The sequence below is a fragment of the Callithrix jacchus genome, chromosome 4 (assembly GCF_049354715.1).
Source record: "Callithrix jacchus isolate 240 chromosome 4, calJac240_pri, whole genome shotgun sequence".
NCBI classification, from domain to species: domain Eukaryota; kingdom Metazoa; phylum Chordata; class Mammalia; order Primates; family Cebidae; genus Callithrix; species Callithrix jacchus.
The window spans coordinates 47,311,716-47,338,144 of NC_133505.1; the positions used below are offsets into that span (position 1 = coordinate 47,311,716).

At 39.5% G+C, this 26,429-nt stretch overlaps 1 protein-coding gene across 8 annotated transcripts in view; it reads left to right on the top strand.

Moving 5' to 3' along the window:
• Positions 1 to 26,429, top strand: part of DNAH8 (dynein axonemal heavy chain 8) — a 346,427-nt gene that overhangs the window by 232,984 nt on the left and 87,014 nt on the right. For all 8 annotated transcript variants that reach the window (XM_054254946.2, XM_054254948.2, XM_054254949.2 and 5 more), the window contains 8 exons: positions 3,833 to 3,988; positions 6,031 to 6,213; positions 9,755 to 9,860; positions 11,508 to 11,760; positions 12,332 to 12,522; positions 19,174 to 19,295; positions 23,080 to 23,198; positions 24,615 to 24,817. In XM_054254946.2, coding sequence (XP_054110921.2) covers positions 3,833 to 3,988; positions 6,031 to 6,213; positions 9,755 to 9,860; positions 11,508 to 11,760; positions 12,332 to 12,522; positions 19,174 to 19,295; positions 23,080 to 23,198; positions 24,615 to 24,817 — 1,333 coding nt within the window. The remainder of the gene's footprint in view (positions 1 to 3,832; positions 3,989 to 6,030; positions 6,214 to 9,754; positions 9,861 to 11,507; positions 11,761 to 12,331; positions 12,523 to 19,173; positions 19,296 to 23,079; positions 23,199 to 24,614; positions 24,818 to 26,429) is intronic.

Consider the following 26,429-nt stretch of genomic DNA (forward strand, 5'->3'; position numbering starts at 1 on the left):
ATCATGAAACTTTTTCAAAATTTCAGTTGAATCTGCAGTCATAAAGTTGTCATCTCCATGACAAATGTTTGCTAATTCACACTTGAGTTTTGTAACAGCAATTTGGAGCGACAGCTCTGATTCTTTTCTCTTTTGTACTCTCTTTGGATCCTCCCTCCCCCTCTCGTTGTACACTTCCCTGAGACCATTGCTTTTGCTAATGTTGAATGTGGCTTTTGTTCTGGGCTTTGGGTTTGGGCTTATCGGAAAGTGGCAAACAGAACATTGTGATCCCTCAGTTCAAGAGCATTCGTGTCAACCTTGCTCAGGCTCTTGGTGCTATGTAGCTTACTGAGTCTGTCTTTGGGGCTGGTGTCTAATAAAGTGTTAATTTTAAGGTGGGGGTAGACAAGGGCAGGACTCTAACATTCTTGAATCCCTTAGGGATTCTGTTATTGTTGATATTTTAATTCAACTACCAAGGTGGGATATTCGGTGTTTCCAGAGTTAACCTACTGACTTATACTATTTCTACTAACCAGATGTCTTTCTCCAACCTCCACTTATATCCCAGATAAAAATCTCAGCTAGGCTGGGCGCGGTGGCTCAAGTCTGTAATCCCAGCACTTTGGGAGGCCGAGGTGGGTGGATCACAAGGTCAAGAGATCGAGACCATCCTGGTCAACATGGTGAAACCCCGTCTCTACTAAAAATACAAAAAATTAGCTGGGCATGGTGGCACGTGCCTGTAATCCCAGCTAGGCGGGAGGCTGAGGCAGGAGAATTGCCTGAACCCAGGAGGCGGAGGTTGCGATGAGCCGAGATCGCGCCATTGCACTCCAGCCTGGGTAACAAGAGCGAAACTCCGTCTCAAAAAAACAAACAAACAAAAAAAAAACTCAGCTATTCTTCAAAGTCCACATCCACCGCTACCTCCATCAAGACTTCTCTGTGTGCGCAGCTCAATATAGCCTGTCCTGAATCCTCACAATGTCTTGTTTGCACTTTTGTTGTGGACTTAGAATCTGTCTTAAATTACTGTTCTTTGCACATTTATCTTTTACTTCTATTGTACCATGAACTCCTTTTTGGCCAAGCTTTATTCATCTTTACATGTTCTGCACTGCTCTTTTTGAGTAGGAATTCTGATATTTATTGAATTTAAGTATTAATCAAAGTGTGTCACTATTATGGAAAAAAAGAACCAGGAAAATCTTGTGGTCATCTTGATAGACTAAAAAAAGCAAAAGCACATGGTAAAATTCAATGCCCATTCATGATAACATTTCCAGCAAACTGGGAGGGATCTTCCTTAATTAGATAAAGAGTTTCTTTTTGCAGAAAGCCATGACGAACATCATATTTAGTGGTGGAATATTGAAAGCCTTCCTCCTGAGATCAGTACAGCCTAGCTGGGAAGCATACCTAAGTACCCTACCTCATCAATACTCCAGAACACAGTATGTCAGTCTATGTTTACTGAGAAAACCCAGGGAAACCCTAGAATGGACTAGGCAGTGTAAACAGAAGAGAAGAGTTAAAGAAGTAGTGTTCATTTCCACAGAGCTTCTTAGGAGCCACATTTTCAGGAGTGCACAAATGTGGTATACCAGAACACTTCTGTTCTTAGTTTCTGTAGCCAGGTCAACTATAACTTGTCCCTGGCCCCATTCCCCTTGGCTCCCCCAGCTGTCAATCTCCCTGCTCATCTTATTCCTAGAACCTTGTCTAGACATCCTTAGCTCAATGCAATCTCCTGTATCACTTGGCCATGAATGCTGCTATTCTTTCTGATCGTAGCTTTATCTCTCCATTTCAAGATTACATTCACTGATGGTTTTCAGTAATGTCCTTCCTGATGGAACCCAGTTCTAGGAACCTTCTTGAAGGAGCAGAAATATGCCTGAGACACTTGCTTATTTTAAAAACCATCCACTGCTGAGATGGAAATAGACCTATTCTCCTTACTCAGATAGCATTATTTTCTGAGTATGTGGATAAGCACCTGTACAAACACATGCAAACAAAAAACAAAGCATGCTTTATATGCCTAGGGCTGTGCTCAACCTTGACAACTTTGCCAAGGCTACCTTCAGTGCCATGTCCAGGACTTACAGCTCTGACTTGTGGGATGAGAATGCGTTTACCAAGCCTCCCTATCAGGAATCCATTGGCCACCTTGTAAAGACCCAGTCTTCATGCAGGTGAATCAGGCTCTGGTGGTGGCTACCACAAAGTGTTTCACAAGAAAAGTCAAGTGAAATATGCCTAAAATTATGATTCCAAAATATTATTTCAAGTTTATAAAAGACATTGAGAATGATTGAAACTAATTATCTCCTTACTTGGGAAAGAAATCACAAAAATAGAATTTACCTCTTGAGAAATAAAACAGGACAGAAGCAAATTTAGTCTTACTGGTGCTTTTCTTCACCGTGTTTATTCAGTTCGTTCAAGCTCTTTGTTTAGATTTATTTACTTTATTAACTTATCAGAAGGCCTTTACAGCACATTATTTGTATAAAGAAAGCTATCCATCCAGGGAAACAACTTTCTTCATGTGTGAATCTTTTTTATTTATTTATTTATTTTTTAGATGGAGTCTTGCTCTGTCATGCAGGCTGAAATGCAATGGTGCAATTTTGGCTCACTGCAACCCCCGCCTTCCAGGTTCAAGCTATTGAACCTCAGCCTCCTGAATAGCTGGGATTACAGGCATGTGCCACCACGTCTGGCTAATTTTTGTATTTTTAGTAGAGACAGGGTTTCACCATGTTGGTCAGGCTGGTCTCAAACTCACCACCAAGGTGGTGATCCACCACCTTGGCCTCCCAAAGTACTGAGATTACATGTATGAGCCGCCGTGCCTGGCCAAATTTTTTTTTTTTAGTTATTTCCTTTTTAATCAAAACAGGACAAAAGTAGGCTGATTTAGTTTTTATATTTTATATCTTCTTTTTATCTTAGTAATTGAGAGATCTATATTTAATTCTATTCTCCTAATCATCTGTTGTCCCAGTGGATTCTTCCTTGTGTCTTATGGTCTGCACCCACAATAGTGTAAGGCATTAGCTGGATTCAGAAGATAGGATACAAAGAGTTGAGAAATGTGCCTTTGGGAATCTTCACAATTAGGCAGCGGGCAGGGGGGGATCCTAGGCGAAGTAAGAGTTTAAATCCAATTCATGCAGAGATCAACCAGTATAGTGTGTCTATTTTAACTAATAACAAGAAACACATGAATTTAAACATAGAGGACCCAACCAGGAATTCAGAATTTTAGTTTTAAAAAATGTAAGCATATATAAAGTGAATGTATAGTCTTTTAGGTTGACTTTATGGAAAGTGTTAAATTCTTCCCAGTGCCAGTAGGAGACAGAATACATGGATAGACCCTCAGTACTACTCAATATCGTTTCTGATATTCTTACGTTTACTTTTTGTCACTTATTCATCTTGTAGGGGTATCGAGAAAATAAATGAATATCCAAATATGCAGGTCACTTTGCTTTCTCTGAGCAATTATAGCTATGTAAGTTTGAAAGGATTAATTCTTGACTATTCTCTTCATCTGTCTGGAGCAGAATCCTGGCATTCCATAAGAGCAATGCCCCTTGATGCTCCTCTTTTGATTAGAGAGACCCCATTACACATGCAGACTCCATTCAACAAAATCGTGACTCACCATGTTTCAGAAATTAATTTTCATGTGTTGCTTTAATTTTTTAAGGTAAGGGTTCCTACATTGCCCTTAAAATTCTTGGTTATCTGTCCAATAAATCTCTTGGTTTCCCTTAGTGATAAGCACATTCTTTGTAACACTGGTAAACCAACGAGGATTCTTTCTGTTTAGGTGACATCTCTGAACCATAAATATTTCCGCACACACTTGGAGGACAGCCTTTCCTTGGGCCGACCCCTTCTCATTGAGGACATTCGTGAAGAGCTGGATCCAGCCTTGGATAATGTTTTAGAAAAGAATTTTATTAAATCTGGCACCACTTTCAAGGTGAGCTTTGTAAAAAAAAAAAAAAAAAAAAAATTAGGAAAGAAAAGAACAATGGTGACATCTACTTATCTTTTTGAGCATAGCAGCAAATGCAATTTCCTTTAGGCAGTAGAACTTGTACACTGGAAAAAAACTATTTCCAAACTGATATGTCAGTGTTTCCTTTAATTTTTATAGTATATAAAAATTACTGGTGGGGGGGCAATATTTTGATAAGAGTAGTCATTTGGCTGAAACTAAATAACATTAAGGAAACACATTGGCTGGTTTTAATATATTAGTGCAACACACAATATATATATGTTTAAGCAACTCTTGATACCGGTTTTGCAAGCCACATATGTATACATTTTAACAATATAAGCTGGGTTTCTTCCCTGGAGAAAATGGTATTTTAATAAAGTCTATAGAGATTGATTTGTTCATTTATCTCTTTGTTTTCAGTCTAAACTCATTGACTTTGTTGTAAGCTATGGAATACTGTTCTCAATTGTTGGTGACAGCATAAATTCTTTTTAACATGTATCAGGGTTTCTTTTTTAAATGGTGTCATTCTCTACCTTTTGGCTTCTTTGGTTTTATAACAGCATTTCTGATTGGGTGTTTTTCACTTTGGACAACTTAATTTCATGAATATCGTTGAGTAAGTAAAGAATGAATATTTTCTCAATAGACTAAGAGATTTATTCAGAAAAATTTTCTTCATAATGGAAATCTTTTATATGCCATATTTTAAATAATTCATTCAGCCAAGGTTTATGGAACATCCAATATATACTTAAGCCTTTATGAGTTTATAGGGGGAAAAAATGAATAAAACCCAGTGAGTGTTCTGAAGGTTAGCATCAGTCTATGAGATTAGAGAGTAGCATTTCTCTTTTTCATTAAAAGAAGCTAAGCACAAAATTTTGGTGATTTGCTTGGATATTATGGACTCTTTCACAATTTTGGACTGCATTTAAAAAATATTTACTCTATAAGTAAAGAATGTGTATAGTATGTGATAATTTGATATACATATACATTATATGATGGTTACCACAATCAAATTAATTAACACATCCATCACCATGCATGCTGTACCTTAGATGCCTGGAACTTGTTTATCTTATAATGGAAAGTTTGTACCCTTTGACTAGTGTTTCCCCATTTCTCCCATCCCCTATCCCTCTGGCAACCACTGTTCTATTCTCTGCTTGTATGAGTTTGACTTTTTCAGTTCCACATGTGAGATCATATAGTATTTATCTGTGTCTGGCTTATCTTATATGCCATATTTAATGTGCCAAAGGAGGTTGTAGAATCTCTATTCTTGAAGGTCTTTTAAAAGATCCTAGATTTTTATCTGCAATATGAAGGCATAATGCCTTACAATGTGATGGTGGCCTTAGTGATGTTTTCAATCACATGCAGGTTTAAGATTAATCAGAGATTTAGGTGATTTAAAAATTCTATGATGCCACCTGATTTTTAGATAGCAAAAACCAATTTTTTTTCCAACATGCTGCAAATAGTAGTGTTGAAGGTAAATGCTACCTTTTTGAAAAAAGTTGGGATTTTTCTTTGAAAATTACATTAACTTTTTCTGTTGTCAAATATGCCTCAGACATATCTATGAAATTCAAAAAATAAAATTTCCTAGAAACACAGCAAATTTCCACAGTAGGAAACCATTTTCTTAACTGGGGGAAAATAGCTATACTATAAACAATTGATGGGAGTGATAAGTACTTGGTAAAATTTTAAAGTCAAATCTTAGCTGTCTCTAAGCTTTCCTTTATTCATCATTTGTTTCAGATAACTTTTTCATTTGATTTGCTTGGTATCATTGCTAAAAACATCTCCAGGCAGGACTACAATTCTAAATTCTTCTAAATTGAATAGGCTTTATTATTTGAGATCAGTGATTAAAATTTTATAACTTTCCTTCCCAATTTATTCAAACTTCGCAGCACTGACAGACAAATTCTTTCCTAAACTGAACCCAAGTTCCTTTCCCTGTCCTTTAAGCTGTTTTTAATTTTATATGTGAATTTATAAAGGTGAAAGTTGGTGATAAGGAATGTGATATCATGGATACATTTAAACTTTACATTACGACAAAGTTACCAAACCCTGCCTTTACTCCAGAGATTAATGCTAAAACTTCAGTCATTGATTTCACTGTTACAATGAAAGGACTCGAGAATCAGTTACTAAGAAGAGTCATTCTAACAGAGAAACAGGTAATCTCTCTCTCAAGGTAAAGAATTTCTGCTTCTAATAAATGCCTAAAATGTATTGAGAAATTGCTAAGTATGTGAAAAAGAAAAAGAATTTAAAATCATATTCACCCTTGTTAACATAAATATTTCTTTTGCAGCCTTAATTTTTGTCAGGAAATTATATTACTTATCTTCTCTCCTGCAACCAAACGCACACACACACACACACACACACACACACACACACGTACACACACCCCTCTTTCTACTTCTGTCTTTAAACCTTTAGGCATACTGACTCTCATATCTATAGTCCTTGTCTTGGGGACACCTGAAAAATTCAATAAAACAGTGATTTAGAGAAAAAGAAATTGCTCTGAATGGCCCTTATTTCCACTGTAGTAGATTCAACTACTACAATCCAATAATCTAATGATATAGGGAGCCATACCTTTATTTTTAATTAAATGAAATTTGCACTAAAGCAAGAAATTAAGTCTAACTGAGGGTTCTAATAAAATGAAGAACAACTTAGGACTGGAAGATTTTAAGAGATCGATACAAGATTAAACTAATTTTTAAGTTGAAGCTCAGAAAACATTAAGTTTTAGGCATAAAATATAATTGCATAAAAATATAATTTTATGTATCTGTATTATGAAGTACATTTGCATAAAATATGAGAAAGTTTATGTCTGTTTAAAGGTAATTAATTTTAGAATTAAAGATTCGAGGCAAAGGCAAGGTTAGAAATAATAAGAGCAGCGAGGCATGAAGTGGATGGGTGAGAAAAAGAATGACAAGAGAGGAAAACAGACAGAGGAGAGAAAGGAGGAGGTGTGAATCCAGGGTTCCACACACACAGGAAAGACATCCAAGAAAGGAGAGGGAAATGACACAGACACCAAAGAAACAGACTCAGTGAAAGGCAACATCCTACCTGGCTCATAGACAGTTCATCTTACGCACAGGCCCTTGAAAGGTGGCCGGTCCGGTGGTAAAAGGGCAAAGTCCTAGCTTTGACTCTCTTAGTTGTTTGATCTTAGTGTCCAACAAACCTGGGGCTTATGCAGTCCAGGAAGGGAATCTGTCCTCTTCCACAGCCAGGCAGGATGGCCCTGGCCTGGCAATTCACTGTTCCCATCGTCTCTCAGGATCACATGCTGCTAACTATTGACAGTTAGTCCTTTGTGGTGTAATTGGTGCTGTTGGTTTATTTTGAGATGATTCCTCGCTGGTCTGGATCTCCATGCAGGCTGCACTAACCTCCAGAAGTCAAGCAACTCCACTGTGTAAAGGTCCCCAGAGCTTCCCACACCCACTCTTCTTATTCTCTAGCTTCCTCTTCAAGAGATGTGCTAAGATATACATAACAATCTTGCTGGAGAAAAAAGATGCACATTTAATACAAAGGAGGGTCTTCTAAACATTGCATTGACCCTCATAACAATCCTACTATTACATCCACATTTTTACAGATGAGCAAATGGACCAAAGAGAATAAGGGTCTTCATCTATAATAGCACATGGACTTTGCAGCCTGTCAAGCCTCCTAGATAAACTTTACAGGTCCTGCTATGAAGTTTAGCAAGAGTCCACTGTGCTATGATATCTATTTTTCCATATTATACAAAAAAGGAAGCTAACATAATTTCATTTTGTCCATGTATTCCTATGCTGCCGCCCAGGGGTGACCATTTTAATGAAAATGATTAACTTGTTATTTCCTTGCAAATAGAGCCACACTCTTCATTACCCCATCAGATCCTGCCACCCTGTAAGTACAATGGCAATAACACTAGTCTTGGAGTTGGTGGACAAAGGTAGCATAGGCTGTTACAACATACAGCTAAGCTAGTTACTGGCAGAGACCAGCCTAATACCCTTGTTATTCACAGTTCCTATTTCTGGGTCCCTTAGTTTTCCCAAATGTAAAATAAAGAAATTGGACTAAATACAGCACATTTCAATTCGACAATTATTTATTGGGTTGAGTTTCTTCTCTACAAAGCCTCAAGATAAGTACTGTCAATAATACAAAAATAAATAGGACAAGTTTATGCATCTGCCTTCTAGATGCATAAACTGTAGTTGGAGGGAAATAACCTGCTGATAGATTGTGATACAAACTATATTAGAGGATGGTCGTGGTGGCTCACGCCTGTAATCCCAGCACTTTGGGAGGCCGAGGTGGGTTGATTATCTGAAGTCAAGAGTTCAAAACCAGACTGGCCAACACGGTGAAACCCTGTCTCTACTAAAAATACAAAAATTGGCATGGTGGTGCCTGCCTATCGTCCAACCTACTCATGAGGCAGAGGCAGGAGAATTGCTTGAACCTGGGAACTGGAGATTGCAGTGAGCACAGATCATGTCACTGCACTCCAGCCCGGGCAGCAAAGGGAAACTCTGTCTCAAAACAAACAAACAAACAAACAACCTAACCTAACAAAACAAAACATATTAGATATACAGATAAAGGCTGTGCTATGGCTTTTGATTGACTGGTCCAGGAAGACTGTCTGAAAATGGTGAAATTTCTGAAGCAGTTTTCCCAGAAACTTTCCCAAATAAGAAGTTTTAAAACAGCTCCTTTTAACATAATTCGAAGTGCAACATGTGATTCTGTATAGGATCAGAAAAAAACTGTTGTAAGGAATATTATTGAGATCGGTATCAGTGTTAAATTTCCTGAATTTGAATATTGGACTATGCTTATGTAAGAGAATGACCTGATTCTTCAGAGATTTGCCGAAGTGTTTAGGGTTAAAAGGACATGACATCCACAAGTGTTTCAGCAAAAATAATAATAACAACAATAATGATAATATTAAGTATTCTACAGAGAGATAGTGATAAAGCAAAATGTTATTTGGTGAATCTAGGTGAAGGCTATATGAAAGTTCCTTGTACTAGTCTTGCACATTTTTTGAATGCTTGAATTTTTTTCAAAATATAATTTTCAAAGTATATCATTTTATGTAAGAAAAAAATACCCTGTAAACATTCAAGTTTGCCCTTCTGTAGAAGGAGACACAAATAAAATGGAAATTGGGTTTGTACTGACAACTGGTTGTGCCAAACCAGGTACCTGGCGTTCCGTAGGCAGGTCCCAGGCCAAGAGCTCACATTTAATCTAGGTAACCCCTTGGTTTCTTGGCATCAGTGCCTTTTTGTTTCTACTTGTTCTGAATGCAAATAAAGATAGCATTTCTTACAGAAGCAGTATGGAAACAGGGCCAAGAGAACAGGACATGCTATTTATAAACTTAGAGCTGGCAAGAGAGCTTGGGGTAATTGGGCAAAATTATTTAGTAGAATTGTCTCATGCCTGCAAATATAAGTACTATGAAACCTTAATGACAGTGGGCATAATTAAAAAAAAATTTCCACAGAAACAAAAATATGGATATAGATTTGGTTAATGATAGCAATTTCTTCTGTCAGTCAGAACGTACTTTGGTTTGAACTTTTGAAATTGTTAATAAACACTAGTGAGTTGGATTTGCTGTAATAACTTGTAATTATAGTTCCAATGTTATTTTTTGTTTTTTAATGACAGGAGTTAGAGTCTGAAAGGGTTAAACTTTTGGAGGATGTTACTTTTAATAAGCGGAAGATGAAAGAACTTGAAGATAATCTCCTCTATAAATTAAGTGCCACAAAAGGTATTGTGTTATTAAGAAGTAATATAATAATGGATTCTGAATAAGGATTTCATTAATGCTCTTTTCAATGCCTTCATGACCATAGATGTTAGGAAATAGTCATGTTATCAATACAAAAACAAGCAAGGCAATTTCCATCTGGACATTAAAGAGGGGAGGCAGAGAATCTGATTTTTGAATTAGCAAATAGAGACTGAGCATCTGAGAATAACACAATTTTCTTGATATAATTGCTCTCTCCTGAGAAAAATAAGGGCTCCCGATAGAGCTAGGTAACTCATTATAGGTTAATTTGCTTGCCCCAAAGAAACTAATGTGCTCAATCTAATTTTTTTTTAGATTGACTCTTTCATTTGACATTGAAATGCGGTTACTGCAATGGATTATGACACACGTAATCTGCATCAGAGGAGCTTGTGTACCAATGGCCCAGCTTACCCTTGACTTGGCTTGACCTCCCACTTTCGATGGCAAAGATAGGTTCTCCTCTGGGCAACCAAATAATCATGTCACACCCCAATTTGAGGATGTACTCTCTCTGCAGTATATAAAAAGAAAATTTTATCCAAAGAAAATTAAAGAAATATCATATTGTTCTGTAGCAGGCAAATCACAGCAACCCGAATTCTGCTACCTTATTAGCAGTGAATGAATACTTCCCAACTGCACCTTAATCCCGGAATGTTTTTTAAACAAGTCTGACCTTCCAGAAAAACTGTACCTTTATGGTGAGCTCAGTGAAAAGTCCTTTTATCTGCTGACTTGCGCTGCTCCTGCTAGTGAAGTTGTCTGGATGAAGACCTCTTTCCTTGAGGTTAATCCCAAGTTGGACTTCCACCTTAGACACAGCATGCACAGCATGCCCATTAGAGTAACTCAGCCCCTCCTGCAGCACTCGCCAGCCATTCAGAACTCGAGGGTAGGCCAGAGTGCTGCCGTTTGCAGATACGGGGACTGTTAGCTTAGTACATCCAAAGTGTCTCCTTAGATTTTAATTTTAAAGCCAACTTCATTGTCATAAACATCCACTATTTCTATTAAAAACAATAATGAAAGGCAAAACTAAAAATTTGGGTTTCTCTTCCTGGTGAGACATTTTCACTATACCTCGATTTGCTCTTGTTAGGGACAGAGGGATAAGAGTTTTCTGGGGCAATGACTATTCTACTAAAGCAGTGTGAGGAAAGCTTGTACCATTCCACTACCAGCAAGTCCGCCCATGTGTGAAGTGTTCAGGTCAGCTCACACCTGAGACAAGTGGGGTGGACAAGCTGTGACATTTTGAGGCAAGCCACCAAAATGACAATGGGGGAAAAGCCTATCACCCAGGGAACAGCAGAGACCACTGGAGACAAGATCATTGTCTTGAGACATGCAAAGACCCAATCAAATGGGTCTTTTGCTTTTTTGCAGATGTTTAGGCGGAGTGAGGGATAGTGTGTCAGTGGGCATGTTTAGAAGGATTCAGGCATTGGGTGGTAGTTGGACTAGAAGCTTTTTGGTGTTTTAAGATTCTACTGTACCAGTAGTCTTCCTGACTTTGGAGCCATCAAATTGAAAACTAACAGTATTTTTTTTCAGAAGAGATGTATCTTTCTTTGCAACTTTTCTATCTGTGTACTATAGTTTTCCTGTTTTGAATTTTAGGCTCATTGGTAGATGACGAATCTCTCATTGGTGTCCTTCGAACTACCAAGCAGACAGCAGCTGAAGTAAGTGAAAAGTTACATGTGGCTGCAGAAACTGAGATCAAGATCAACATGGCTCAGGAGGAGTTCCGGCCTGCAGCCACCCGTGGAAGCATCCTCTACTTCCTCATCACAGAGATGAGCATGGTCAACATCATGTATCAGACGTCACTGGCCCAGTTCTTGAAGTTATTTGACCAGTCCATGGCCAGGTGAGTCCTCACTACCTTCACCCAAAATTGGTAACTTAGAAGTTTGCTTGTATTTCTACTCTTTTAGAAATTGCTTTCTCATTATTCACAATAGCAAAGACATGGAATCAACCTAAATACCCATCAACAGTAGAGTGGATAGAGAAAAGGTGGTACATATACAACGTGGGATACTATGCAGCCCTAAAAAGGAATGAGCTCATGTCCTTTGCAGAAACTTGGATGGAGCTGAGGGCCATTATCCCTAGCAAACTAACACAGGAACGAACAACCAAATACTGCATGCTCTCTCCTATAAGAGGGAACTAAATGCTCAGAGCACATGCACACATAGAGGGGAACAACAGACACTGTGCCTCTCAGTGGGTAAAGGTTAGGAGGAGGGAGAGGATCAAGAAAAATAACTAATGGGCACTAGGCTTAATACCTGGGTGATGAAATAATCTGTGCAACAAATCCCCATGACATAGGTTTACCTCTGTAACAAACCTGCACATGTACCCCTGAACATAAAAGTTTTTTTAAAAAAGCAATTGCCCATTGCTTCTTTGATTTTTAAAATGTATTGCAGATCTGAAAAGTCACCACTACCTCAAAAGAGAATTACAAATATTATTGAGTATCTGACATATGAAGTTTTTACATACTCTGTCAGAGGCCTATATGAAAACCACAAATTCCTGTTTGTACTCCTCATGACCTTAAAGATTGACCTTCAGAGAGGGACAGTTAAGCACAGAGAATTTCAAGCTCTGATTAAAGGTAAAGTGTGTGGGATACAGATGTGGTGCGTGGAGGTGGTTGCTTTTGATATGCTCTTTGATATACTGTAAACCCATTTCTGTGATACTGTAGGGAAATGATGTCACAATAAAAGTTTAATGAAGTTTTATGATTTTTAATACCTCTTTTCTGTTTTTCATTCATTTTGCCCTGGTTACTTAAGATTCAGGTCTGCACCAACTCTGTGATTTTTAGTGACATAATTTCATTCAGTTTATTCACTGCTGCCCATGCCTAGGAGAATCGATTGCCAGCGTGAGGAAAGGTGATGCCCGTGACAGCTTTCTTTAGCAGGAGAGCCACTCCTTCAGCAAGGGAGTATAATGATTTTTCAGACTGCAAGAAAAGGCTCGCTTGTGTTTCATATTTGAAGTTAATCCTATTCATTGCATGTCTCCATGTTAAAGGTATAATTATGAAGACAGAAGAATGGAATTTTAATTTCTGTTTAGTTACACAAGTATTTACTGAGCACATGCTATGCAAACCCACCACGCTAGCTTTGGGGATATAAGAATAAACCAGATATTGTTTGAAAAGAATGAATAGCCTCATAATGGGGATAAAGATAATTTAAAAATCACTCCAAAGTGGCCAGGTGCAGTGGCTCATGTCTGTAATCCCAGCCCTTTGGGAGGCCGAGGTGGGCGGATCATGAGGTCAAGAGATAGAGACCATCCTGGCCAACATGGTGAAGCCCCGTCTCTACTAAAAATACAAAAATTAGCTGGGTGTGGTGGTGTGCCTGTAATCCCAGCTACTCAGGAGGCTGAGGCAGAAGAATCGCTTGAACCTAGGAGATGGAGGTTGCAGTGAGCTGAGATCTTGCCACTACATTCCAGCCTGGCAACAGAGCGAGACTCCTTCTCAAAACAAACAAACAAAACCACTCCAAAGTACAGCAGAATCACCTGCTATAAGAGAGCTAAGATGCAAAGGAGGGAGGGATTACATGTAGTTGGTGAAATAAAAAAGTTTCTTAGAAAATATACCTTCGTGGGTTAAGCCATGAATTGGGTTAAGCCATTTTATGTGATACATGATAAAATGTTTCCATCTTTTTCTTGTGTTTATTGCTTTATATGATTTAAGCAATTATCTTCTGGCTCCCCATACCCCAAAAAGAAAGTGGCGTTTGAAGTGGACCCTGAAGAGGTAGAAAAGAGGAAAACATTCCATGGTGAAATGGAACAGTATGAAAAAGGGAATGAGTGGAGTACATCTAAGTTGTAGGAAACAGTCTGGTTTTGTTAAAATGAAAGGTGGAAATGGAGGTATACTGAGAAATAGAGCTGGACATGTAAACTGGTGACATACTCTGGAGAGCTTGGATTCCTATAGGAAGGATTTTCTAGATCTGGTAAGAAACGGAGTTGTGTAAGGTGGTGATGTGTCATTATGGTCATTTAGGAAGATGAACTTGACACACGTGTAAGGATCAAAGAAAAGAGGTTCAAGGGAGTCTCTTTTAATATTCCCAACTGCAGGAATGCATTCCCAACCTAGGGTAAAGGCAACGGGAATATACAGGGAGATAAGGATATGGGAGATTAGGGAGGTAAAATGGCAAAACTGATGCATACAGGAGCCAAGAGAGCAGGCAGAAATGAGTCTAAGATTTCTAGTCTATGCAGAGATTTCTGGTCTGGTTGGTTGGAAAAGGAGCTGGTTTGAGGAGGGATGGAGTGGGGGATTGCTGGATGTGACTTTAGGACCTATTTCGGCAGAATAGGCCAGGTTTTGCTGCTTTAAAAACATTCCCAAAATTTTAGTGACAACACAACCAAGGGGTACTTCTCATTCATGTTACCTCTCCAACATGCTGAAATCCAAATTGCTGCCATAACTACTATGGCAGAGGTGCAAGAATGTGGCAGACTCTACACTGGCCCTTAAAAGTTATCCCACGATGGCTGGGTGCGGTGGCTCACACCTGTAATCCCAGCACTTTGGGAGGCCAAGGCAGGCAGATCACGAGGTCAAGAGATCGAGACCATCCTGGCCAACATGGTGAAACCCCATCTCTATTAAAAAAAAAAGTCACCCCATGAGTGACACATGTCACTTACACTCCTATTTCCTTAGCCAAGCAAGACATGCAGCCACATCTAACTTCAGAAACAGCAGGGGAATGCAATTCCCCATGCGTTTGAAAGGCGAGGAAACAGGTTTGTGACCAGCTGTGATGACTACAGACATGTGAAATTTGAGCTATCCAGAAAACAATTAGAAAAGATAACGTAGATGGTCTGAGAGAAGCCAGGCAGTTACGAAGATGGGGCACAGAAATAACAACCAAAGCCGTGGGAATGAAAGATAGTCTAGGGGGAAAATGTGGAGTATTTCCACCCTACAAGGTGTTGGAACCTGCTACACTTTTGTCCTCTGCATCCTATTTATAATAAACAGGCAGTCACCTGTAACTTCTTACTCTTTCTCTACTTCATTTAATTCCTTCCTCAGATTCAGGTCAGATTACCCACTGTGGAAACTTTGCAAACTATTTTGCATAATCTCTGAAATTTCTTCTTTGTGCCTTTTTGGTGAACACAGGTTTTATTTCTGGTGGTTCAAAGGATGTTTAAATGTATCATCTAGTTCATACTTTTTCACAGGTCTAATGCACTTGGGGAAGTTGGTGTCTTAAGGCGGTGTGGTACGGTACAGGGAGCACTATCTGGGGTGGGGAGGAGGCACTCCCGAGTGTCCAGATATATGAGGTTTTGGTCTTGGGGATGTTTAAGTAAGACAAATGAATTTACCCAATCTAGAAACCTACTTTACCTCATTTCAAAAATCTTTAAGCCCTCATTTGAACTTGGGCTACAGCCCTGGTGTTGTAGGACACTGGGCAGAGGGGTAGGGGGGCATCAAAGCACATTGGAATCCAGGCAGCAGTGGCAGCAAAATGGCCCCCACAATTTGGGGAGCCTTCTATCTATGCACTATGGTCTGAATGTTTGTGTCCCCTCAAAATTCATCTGTTGAAGCCTTATCCCCCAAGGTGGTGATATTATGAGGTCTAAGGTGATTAGGTCATGAGTGTAGAGATCTCATGAGTGGGATTGGTGCCTTTAGGAAAGAGGCCCAAGGGAGCTGATTTCCCGTTCCACCACGTCAGGACTCAGTGAAAGGAGCCATCGATACACCACTAAATGGGTCCTCACCAGACAGTGAATTTGCCAGGGTCTTGATTTTAGTTTCCCCAGCCTCCAGAGCTGTTAAAATAAATTTCTATTGTTTATAAGCCACCCAGCCTATGGTGTTTTGTGATAGTGGCTGAAGGGACTAAGATACCGTGCAATACGAGTGGAGGAGAAGTATACTTTTGAAGCTTTCCTTACTGGTGAGCTGATTTTGCTTCCTAAATGCCATCTGCTAATAAATATGGCACCTGGGAAGGAGGCACATATGACATAGAAAGAAGTGGGAAACCTGGTGCCTTGGTCCACAATGGATGGTGAGAAGAAAAAAGGAGGTCAGAGATAGAAAGAGGAGATTGGGTGCAAGATCTCATCTCTTCCTTGCCGCCTGAGGGATGTGAGTAGAGGAGAGTGCTGGAGAAACTTCCACATAGGAGATGCCCCTGCATTCTGCCCAGTGCCATGCCCACCATGGAAGCAGGGGAGTGGTGGGACTGGTGAGCCTGAGGTTTGGCAAGTAGGAATGTAGTGACATTCAAGTGTTGAGAGGGCTGGCACACAGCAGAGAGTTCAAACCAAAAAGCTGCAGAGAAAGAGAACTGTGTACCTAGAGACAAAGGACCAAAGCCAGGTGCTGGGGCAGTGGATTGCAGCCCAGGGCCCTGACAGGTCAGATAACACTTGTCGTAGTGCAGAGGATACAGTACAGGGACCCAGCTTGCAACTGAGGCATGTGGAACCTGGAAAGTAGTCTGCAGACCTGAGGCATGATTCCACTAAGACGTAATCCCACCCTGTCTCTCCTCTCCCACCCACCAACCTGCCAGACCAGAGCTACTACCCAAAAGAGACTGGGTTATTGAAAGAGGGTGGGTAAATCAGAGGAGACTGAGAAACATGGCAACACAGTGGGGAGGGAGTTCATCGGGAGGATTAGATTTGTTATAGAAAAATAAGGCTGAACACATGGGTTGTGGTGGGAGCACATTTGTGACCGCATTTCATAAAACTGGAGTCAGGGAGAACTATATTGTATAGGGCCAGGAGAGCCAGTGAGAGGAGTTTGGATTTAATTTAGTTGTCAGTAGGGAGCCATCAAACATTTTATGAGCAGGGATGTGGCATGAACAGAACAGTGCTTTAAAAAGATTAATTTGGGATTGTATGTTAGGTTGATTGACAGCAGTACAATTGGCTCAGCAATAAGAGTTTTTCCTTTTAAGCAAAAAGGTTTATTATAAAATTTGTTTTAGTTTTGAACTAGCTTACATTTTGACTGAATTACTTTTTAAAAGATGGTATGACTTTGTTTTTAATGCTTTTTACAAAGGTAACAAATATGGCCCTTAGATCATAGAAACTTTTAAAAATCATTTTGAACTCAATACTTAATGGGGAGAGTGGGAGAGTAGCAGAAATGTTTGATTTTCCAAGAGTGACAATTTTTTTTTTGTTTCAATTACTACTTGCTTTCTGCAATATTTGGAATGCGGCTTTGACTTTCTTCTTCAACCAAAAATGTCAGAACACTTTGAAAACTTAAATGGATACCAGGGGCAATCCTGCATAATAGAGCAATGGATGTACCTTTCTTTCCTGCCTGGTTATTTTAGAAAGATATTATCTTTTTTTTTTGTCATGGACTATGAACAAAAAGACACCTTAGGGGTTCTTTCCTTGCCTTCCAAATTGGACTAGACCTGGACTTTCCAAGCAATGGGGGGGCAGAGGGGGGGAAGAGAGAGAGAGAGAGAGAGAGAGAGAGAATGAATGTCAGAACAACAGCTAACGATTACATAGCTTTTATTATGGTTATGTACTGTTCTAGATACATTAATATATTTAACCATCACAGCAACCAATCTGGTAGCTTCTATTAGACATTCACTTGTCAGATGAGGAAACTGAGAGGGATTCATGTTTTTTGTCCAAGTTTATGTAGCTAGTAAGTGACAGAGCCAGGATATTTGGGGAATAGGAAGGGCTGTCATTGTTCTGGGTTAGTTTAGATGCTCAATATGTTGGGAAACACAAAGGTAGCTTAGATTTCTTCTGTTGGTGTCTCTAAGGCTCAGGATTACATGAAAACATTTCTTTGGAAACAACCAAGAAGAAAAGGGGTGAGTTTGTCTCTGTGTTAGAGCAACAGAATCTGTTAGGGCTGCAGATGGCTCTCTCTAGGGTTGCTGCTCACACCAGTGACTCTTACATTAGCAATACTGGTGCTCCAGAGAGACCTCCTCTGTCTCCAGGTTGCAGCGGGACAGACGGTGAGAAGGTTTACATGTTGTTCTAAAGGTGTTGCACTCAGAGCCACAGATTCCCAAGTGCTCTGTGGTGGTGCAAAGGGTTTACATTAAAAAAGGACTTTAGTTCATACAGCTACTCAGGATGATGCTAAATAGGGAGAGCAAAGACGTGTAGTTCCCCTCATCCCTCTTTTTTTGGTCCACGAGTTGATTTGTGAACTGGAAGGAATGATGAGTTCCTAAGGAAGGTGATAAGATTTATAAGTTCAAGAATCACTATTTTGCATACATCTGAATTAAACAACAGTGGAGCTGGAATTATTATGATACATTACTAAAGACGTTCAGTAGAGAAATTTTGTAATTATAAATATAATTATGTATTTCATTGGATAATGCTGGTTATACTCATTTGCTTCAGTATATGATCCAATGCTGTAACTCATTCTCTACTGGATTCAAGCTCTGTAAATGAGAGAACCTGGTTGGGTTTTCTCTGCTATACCCCCAGTACCTGGAACACGCCAAATACCTAGAGGGTGCTCAATAAATATTTGTTCAATCAATGAATATGCAAATTATTTACATATTAGTCATCCACTAAAAACCCATAGATCTGTTACATCATTTCCTCCTTCACTTTTTCTTCCCTCCCTCTTTCTATCTCTAGCTTCCCTTTCTCCTACCCTTCTTCCCTAATGCCGACTCCAACCTTAACCCTAACCCTAACCCTAACTCTAACCCTAATCCTAACCCTAACCCTAACCCTAACCCTAACCCTAACCCTAACCCATCCATCTGTTTATCTGTCTATCTGTTTGACCTGGTAACAAGTGGTGTTTAATGGCAAGCTTTTGGAAGAGTAATGACTAACAAGTGATATTTAAAAATCTCACACATGAAAAGATCAGCATATTAATTTATATCAAAATTATAAATTTTATATTGTTTAAAATAAATTAAAAAGCAAACAGTTATAACCACTTGAGAAAAATTCTTTGCAGGGAAAAATGACAGAGTTGTTACTTGTACCTTATAAGATGGTATAAATCAGTAAATAAAACACTAAGACTTCAAGGAAATGTACTAAAAAAAACCCCCACATTTTCTGTAATATTATTTTCCAATTTTCCACATTTTCAGTAATGTGGCTATCTTGCTTTTATTATTTGGAAAATAAATCTGAAAAAATAAAGCACAGGTTCATCCAATTCACCCCATCTGACGCTCTTCCGCAGGGGGAGCAGCTCTGGATCTGAAAGCCTGCCCTCCCAAACCCTTCCGCTGGATCCTTGACATGACTTGGCTGAATCTTGTGGAGCTGAGCAAACTTCCACAATTTGCAGAAATTATGAACCAGGTAATGCAATAAATGGCTGGTTAAAAGTGCAGATCTGCAAACCGAAACACACCCGGGCCACTTAAGCGAGGGCTTCCTGGCAGCAACTCCTTCACCCTAAAAAAATCTACCCAATAGTTTGGATTTGAGGCTCTGTGGCTGCCTGGGAGAGAACTTGGGCAGATGGACCTCAGGGTTAACCTCTTCATAGGTGCAGCCAACTATGTTTTCCTCCTGTGTGGTGGGCTTGGGCCATTTTGTGTGCCTGTTTGAGTTGCTGCTGGAATCAGAACCAGTGGATGGATCCTTTTGTTATAGACGATTCACGCTTTTATACTTTAACTTCTGCCTATGATTAAGCAATTTGTGTGGATTTGAATGTGAGTCAAATTAAGACGTTGAGGTCCCTCTAAAAAATTATTTTAGTGGTAAAATATAATGGTGAAAATGGAGAAGTAGGTACTGATTTACCTGTTGATTTTTTTCTTATTTGAAAATGTGCATTGATTACTGTGGATTAATTGTTGAGTCAGATGTCACTGGAAAACAATCGTGCAACTCAGAATAAAGATAGCTGTTTCTTTTTTTTTTTAATTTTTTATTGCATTTTAGGTTTTGGGGTACATGTGCAGAACATGCAAGACAGTTGCATAGGTACACACATGGCAGTGTGTTTCTCTTCCTTTCTCCCCTTCACCCACATTTGGCATTTCTCCCCAGGCTATCCCTCCCCAGCTCCCTCCCCCCGCTGGCCCTCCCCTTTTCCCCCCAATAGACCCCAGTGTTTAGTACTCCCCTCCCTGTGTCCATGTGTTCTCATTTTTCATCACCCGCCTATGAGTGAGAATATGCGGTATTTCATTTTCTGTTCTTGTGTCAGTTTTCTGAGAATGATGTTCTCCAGATTCATCCATGTCCCTACAAACGATATGAACTCATCATTTCTGATTGCTGCATAATATTCCATGGTGTATATGTGCCACATTTTCCCAATCCAGTCTATCATGGATGGGCATTTGGGTTGGTTCCAGGTCTTTGCTATTGTAAACAGTGCTGCAATGAACATTTGTGTGCATGTGTCCTTATAGTAGAACGATTTATAGTCCTTTGGATATATACCCAGTAATGGGATTGCTGGGTCAAATGGAATTTCTATTTCGAAGGCCTTGAGGAATCGCCACACTGTCTTCCACAATGGTTGAACTAATTTACACTTCCACCAACAGTGTAAAAGTGTTCCTTTTTCTCGACATCCTCTCCAGCATCTGTTGTCTCCAGATTTTTTAATGATCGCCGTTCTAACGGGCGTGAGATGGTATCTCAATGTGGTTTTGATTTGCATCTCTCTAATGACCAGTGATGATGAGCATTTTTTCATATGATTGTTGGCCTCAAAGATAGCTGTTTCTTATTGGGGTCTGTTGGCTACAACTGCCTGTTACTGATGGAGCCTGCAGTTTCCCAGTGTCAAATGACAATAATCATTATTTTCCTGTGGCCGCTAGTGACTGACAGATAGGGCCGTAGGTAGACGACAAGTTGGCAGAGCCTCACGCTGTAATCACCAGCCCCTCACCCAATATACTGTGTTAGCTGCCTCTGTTTGTTCAGTGGCATTTCTGAAACATTGTGTAGACTCTACATATTCAGACTGGTTGGGCCAGAGTCAATTGGATAAACTCTCTGGGTTCCATCTGTGGTTGGATAGTGAGCTTTGTAGTACCACCGCAGATCAGTTCTCCAAGCACAAACAAATGCTTGGAAAAAGGAAGTGATCTCTGTCTGGTCAGAGATTGGGAAGGGAGATCATCAAGAACCACTAGGAAAATCACTCAAACCCATGTCCTCTACTGATGGTTTATATTGACACAAGGATATTTATTATTGTTTGCCTCTGCCAACTAGATTTTAAGTACTCATGATGTAGAATCTAGTAGCTATTACCGCTTACTATGGGATAGTACTTTGCAACAACAACCCTGCCACGGAAGGGCAGGGTTATTAACCATAATTTGTAGATGAGAAAATGGAGATACAAAGAGGTTAAGTACTCGCCCAAGACCTCATCGTCAGTAAGTGGCAAAGCTCATGCTCTTCCCGTGCCATCAAGAGTTATTTCTATCCAACTCCTCTTCCACCACCAGGCAGGCCAGAAGTGGGGTGAGGAGCAGTTCTCAGGAAGGTTGCAAAAGTTCAGCGGAGACCCTCAGTCAGGTGGCCATTAGTCTGGCCTGCCTGTGGGAAGGAAAGGAGGAAGCAGAAGGTCAGTTCTCCCAGCAGAGTGGGTGTCGGGAACTGAAACAAAATAACCTCAAAGAGCAGCTGCCCTGACTTTGGCATCCCAGGCCAAGGGACAGGAAAATGAATGAGAAATGGAGGTGGACATCCAGGGGCTGGAAGTCATCTTATCAACCATCGTGGCTGCAGCTCACCCCAGAAGCTCTAGTGTGGTCAAGTCAAAATTAGCAGGTGGAAGGTCAGTAGATGAAGAATAGTCATCCACTTTCTTCCTGTGCCTCCTTCTCTCCAGCTGCAGTTGTGGAGGAGGCCTGCGGGGGGCACCATGGGCAGCAGTGCACAGGTGCATGTGCAGCAATGTAGGGCTGATGACATTCAGGCCCTGCCATGCAGGCAGTTTCTTTGAGGGCAGCCAACCAGAGAGAGCTGCTGCAATGTTCAGGAGATAGATGGCAGTTGTGAAATATTTCAGAAATCCCCTTCATCTTTTAGTGACCCAGGGACAAAGTGGGAACAACTGAGTTACAGAGTAACTGTTCTGTTATTAATATATATTCCATCCTGTATGATGAATTGTTCACATCATAGATTAGAGACTTTGAACAGTTATTTAACCTCTCTATGCCTCAATAAAAAGTAGGGGTAATAGAGGAAAAAGTGTAATCCTCAAGTCTGGCACATGGTATCAGCTATATGAGCCTTTGCCATTTGCTATTATTGCTTGCCATGGCTTTTTTAAAAGCACACTTACAAACACTGTCTAAATAACCCAGCTTGATTGTTGCTGAAGAGCAGGGATTGGCTCAATAATCTATACTTTTTATAATTAGTCTTGATAGCACTTGGGCTGCAGGGAGCACCTTTTATTGCCTCTAAAAACCTGATTTCATGCTCTAAAACCTTATTTCATGCTTCTGAACAATATTTGAGACCAGCTCTTGGAGAGACTCCTTTCATTATTAAGTCTTAGGTCTCAAGGTGGAGGATCACTAGGAAAATAAAAGTTTTGATTTTGTCATCTATCACTATTTTTTAAGTAGAGATCAACATTTAGAGGTTGGGTTATCCGAATGGTCTGTTCGTGGCACTCAACTGAGGATAATCTACTCACCCCCAGGAGCATTTGGCCATGTCTGGAGACATTTTCGATTGTTGGGACCCGAGTGGACGTTGCTACTGGTATCTAATGGATAGGGACACTGCTAAACATCCTACAATGCCCAGGACAGCCCCCCTCCAACATAAAAATATTCAGATCCAAATGACAATACTACCAAGCTTGAGGAACCTTGATTTGTGTTTCTTCCGGCCCAATTATTTGGTGCAGTCGACACATGATCCTAATCATAGCAAATAATGTAGAAAATAATGGAAGAAGAACTGAAAGGGAATAGTAATATCCACATTATTCAAGTCATTGATCCTGAAGAAAGGTTTAAACTGTGTTGTTACGCTTGAAAAATTATCTGCCTGTAAAGAATAACCCTCTAAGGTGATTTAGAATCCTTTCTAATATATTCCAATTACATATAGTTCTGTGACTTGCTAATTGGCTTGCTTCTTTTAGATATCTCGTAATGAGAAGGGGTGGAAAAGCTGGTTTGATAAAGATGCTCCAGAGGAGGAAATTATCCCTGATGGATATAACGATTCACTAGATACCTGCCGTAAACTTTTACTTATCAGGTGAGAGCAGACCTAGAAGCATCACTCAAAATATCGCTAAATTACAGATTTTATCTCAATGAGTTTACTTCACTGTATTGCTGTCATTGAAAGTAATGGCAAAAACCACAATTTTTTTGCACAAATCTAATATTGTAAGAAATGTGTGTACTTCCAGATTATGCTTTTAGATGGCAGTTCTTAAATAAAATGGTGATGATGGCAGGGAATGATGTATTTTGACAATGTATTAATGATAGTGTTTTTAGCAAAAAGTGTGAAAAATATGCTTTTATTATTCACTTTGTTCATGATTTACCATTGAGTGTAAATCATTTATTATTAAATTTATTTCTTTAAAAAGAAACAGACCTCACACAGTTACAAGACAGTTTATAAGCTAAAGTTAAATTGTATTTGAGAAAAAAACCAATATTGCACTGAATTTGAAATATATATAATGCTATTTTTGGCTATTAAAATGGAAACAAAAGTTTGAAATTGACATTAAAGAAGAAAATCCCCCTCTCTTTTCACTTTTTACATTTTCTCAGTACCCTGTAACTCAAAGAGACATTCCACATTGGAAAAATCTCTCTGCGTGTGTGTGTGTGTGTGTGTGTGTGTGTGTATATGACTGGTGGGTCAGGCAGAAGAGTAAAGCAGGGGAGATGAGGCCCCCAAATGAAAAAGGAAGAGAGGTAGGGTTATTTTGAAGCCGTTTTTATCTTTCCTAATGTTATACACTAAAGTTTGCACTTCTTAGAAAAAGTTATTTTGTAGCTCTTGTCCCCTTCAAGAGTGACCAGAACAACACTAATGTTGACCTCATAGTCTGCAGAGAATAAAAGGGCTACTTGATTTTATTGGACCAAATGTATCTCTATTTAGTCCATCATTTTAAAATTAGATCTATGTCAAATAGTGCAATCTAGTAGCAAAATATAAATAAATAAAAAAGAGTCTGTGGGACTTATCTGTGCTCCATCATGTCAGTATTAAATGACTCTTATCCAATGTGTCCGCGTGTGTAGAACTTACTATGGTGTGCACTACACAAATGGTATGCCACAGATGCTTGCTGACCAACTTACTCTTGGCATTTTTGGCACGTTGGTTCTTCCCCTGAAGGTGTGGAGCTTCAGAGTGTGTAGCAGGTCAGCCGCTACTAGGTATTGGAGCTGATAGAGGGCACTGTGTTGTTATGGGCTCTGCCCTACTTCTTGCCAGTTCCTGGCTGGCACCAAAGCCATGCAATTAAACCTGTGTTCCTCCATGGATAGAAAACCTTGCCTTTCCTCTTACATAGATGTGGAAAAGTAGGAATTAGCTTGTTGCCCTTTTGCTAATTAAATGTGTGTTTTTACTTACTCAGAATTAGATAGAATAAAAAAAAACACATTTAGTTTATTTTGGCTAACTTGTATTCATTTTTAGGTCTTGGTGCCCAGACCGTACTGTTTTTCAAGCAAGAAAGTATATCGCAGATTCTTTGGAGGAGAAGTACACAGAACCAGTTATCTTAAATCTGGAGAAAACTTGGGAAGAAAGTGATACCCGGACACCTCTGATATGTTTCCTGTCCATGGGGTCTGACCCCACCAATCAAATTGATGCATTGGCCAAGAAACTGAAACTGGGTAGGATCAGCAATCTACAACATCTAGCAACACTTTCATATTTTTTGCCCCAAATGTTGCCTTTCATAATTTCGTAGCTGATTCTTAGAAATATATTTAAAACAGAATTCAAAAAATATCAAATGTATTCCTCTTTCATCCTTTCATACCTCCTAAAGTGAGGTTATGATATAGGTATCTTTGTTTAGAGAAGAATGCGCTCATCTACTATATACTGTTTTTTTGATTGGTTGTGTTTTTAAGTCCTAAGGTTCTAAAGAGATAGCTGTATTGCATGGATAGCTGACTAACATGAATGAACACACAATGACCAAAGTTTATGTTATCACCATATCTATATAAAATTACAGCAGAGTTAATTTTGTCACAAATTGAAAAACTTATAACCATTATTATAATGCATAGTAATTAGGGATTAATTATTTCATGCTTTCACTAAGTAACCATTCAGTACAGGCAGTGTGCTAGATTTGAGGAGTACAGCGATGAATACGACATAGCTGAAAAGACAGACATGTAAACATGTAATTTAAGGCAATGTGACAACTGTAGAAATTGTTTCATAGAAGTGGCCGATCACAGGATTCAAAGCTACTCAGATTGCCTGGGGTATAGGGGAAAACATCACACCAATGATATTTGAGTAGGAACTTAAGAAATAGATATGGTGCGATGGTGGGAGATAGAAAATTACTCCAGGGGAAGGAGACAGGGCAGGAAGTTACAAACATGAAAGTGTTTATAAGTGTGACTGAGTCAGTAGGACTAAAGGACAGGAATGCAGAGCACATCTCGACAGGACTGAGCCATTGTGTAAGGACTGTTTATCTCTTGTTTCATTCGTACTCTGAGAAATCTGAATGTTGTTGACATTGCTATTTGCAATCTTCTAGGTTCAGGTATCTATAACTATACCTTGTAGGGTTAATCCACTCATGCCTTTTGAGTATTTAAGTGATTGATTATGAATCACTCGATCTATCCTGTGAAGTTAAATTACATTGAATTTATTACATAGTCGACATGAGCATGATATAAAATCAGTTCAGTCATGTCCATGTACTAGTCACATGTCCCTCTGCACAAATCATAAGCTTATGGTAGCATGGTCCATGTTCAGGTCATCTTTTCTCATCTAGACTTTGCTCTATTTGCTGTCACTCTGCTGTTGTATGTTCTCAGTGGATCAGTGTTCCACTGAGAATGGCCATGGTCTTCTATCTGAGCACTTAAACCAATGCAAAGAGCTCCCAGGTTCTATAGGCAATTGCTCATGGTTGAGTATCATTAGCTATCTTCAAAGTAGGCAGTTTTTCTCTAGTATTTACTGTAGCACACCAGCTGTCTGAGTTTATCTAAGTTTGATGCCTCTCTAGTAGGCTTACAGTTTGCAAATCTCTCTCAAATCTTTTTCTCTGTAAGTGTTTATCCAGCTGCCTCTATGCTTCACTTCTCTCTGCTCACAAGTGTCTTTTTTCTCTCTTGCCACTTACCATTATACTCCACATCGCAGAATGTATGGTTTCTGGTGGCTCATGGGCCTCATTGCTTACGTGCTCAGAATGTTCAGCACTCTCAGGGAAACTCCTCTTATTGTCTTGGTCCCAAGTCC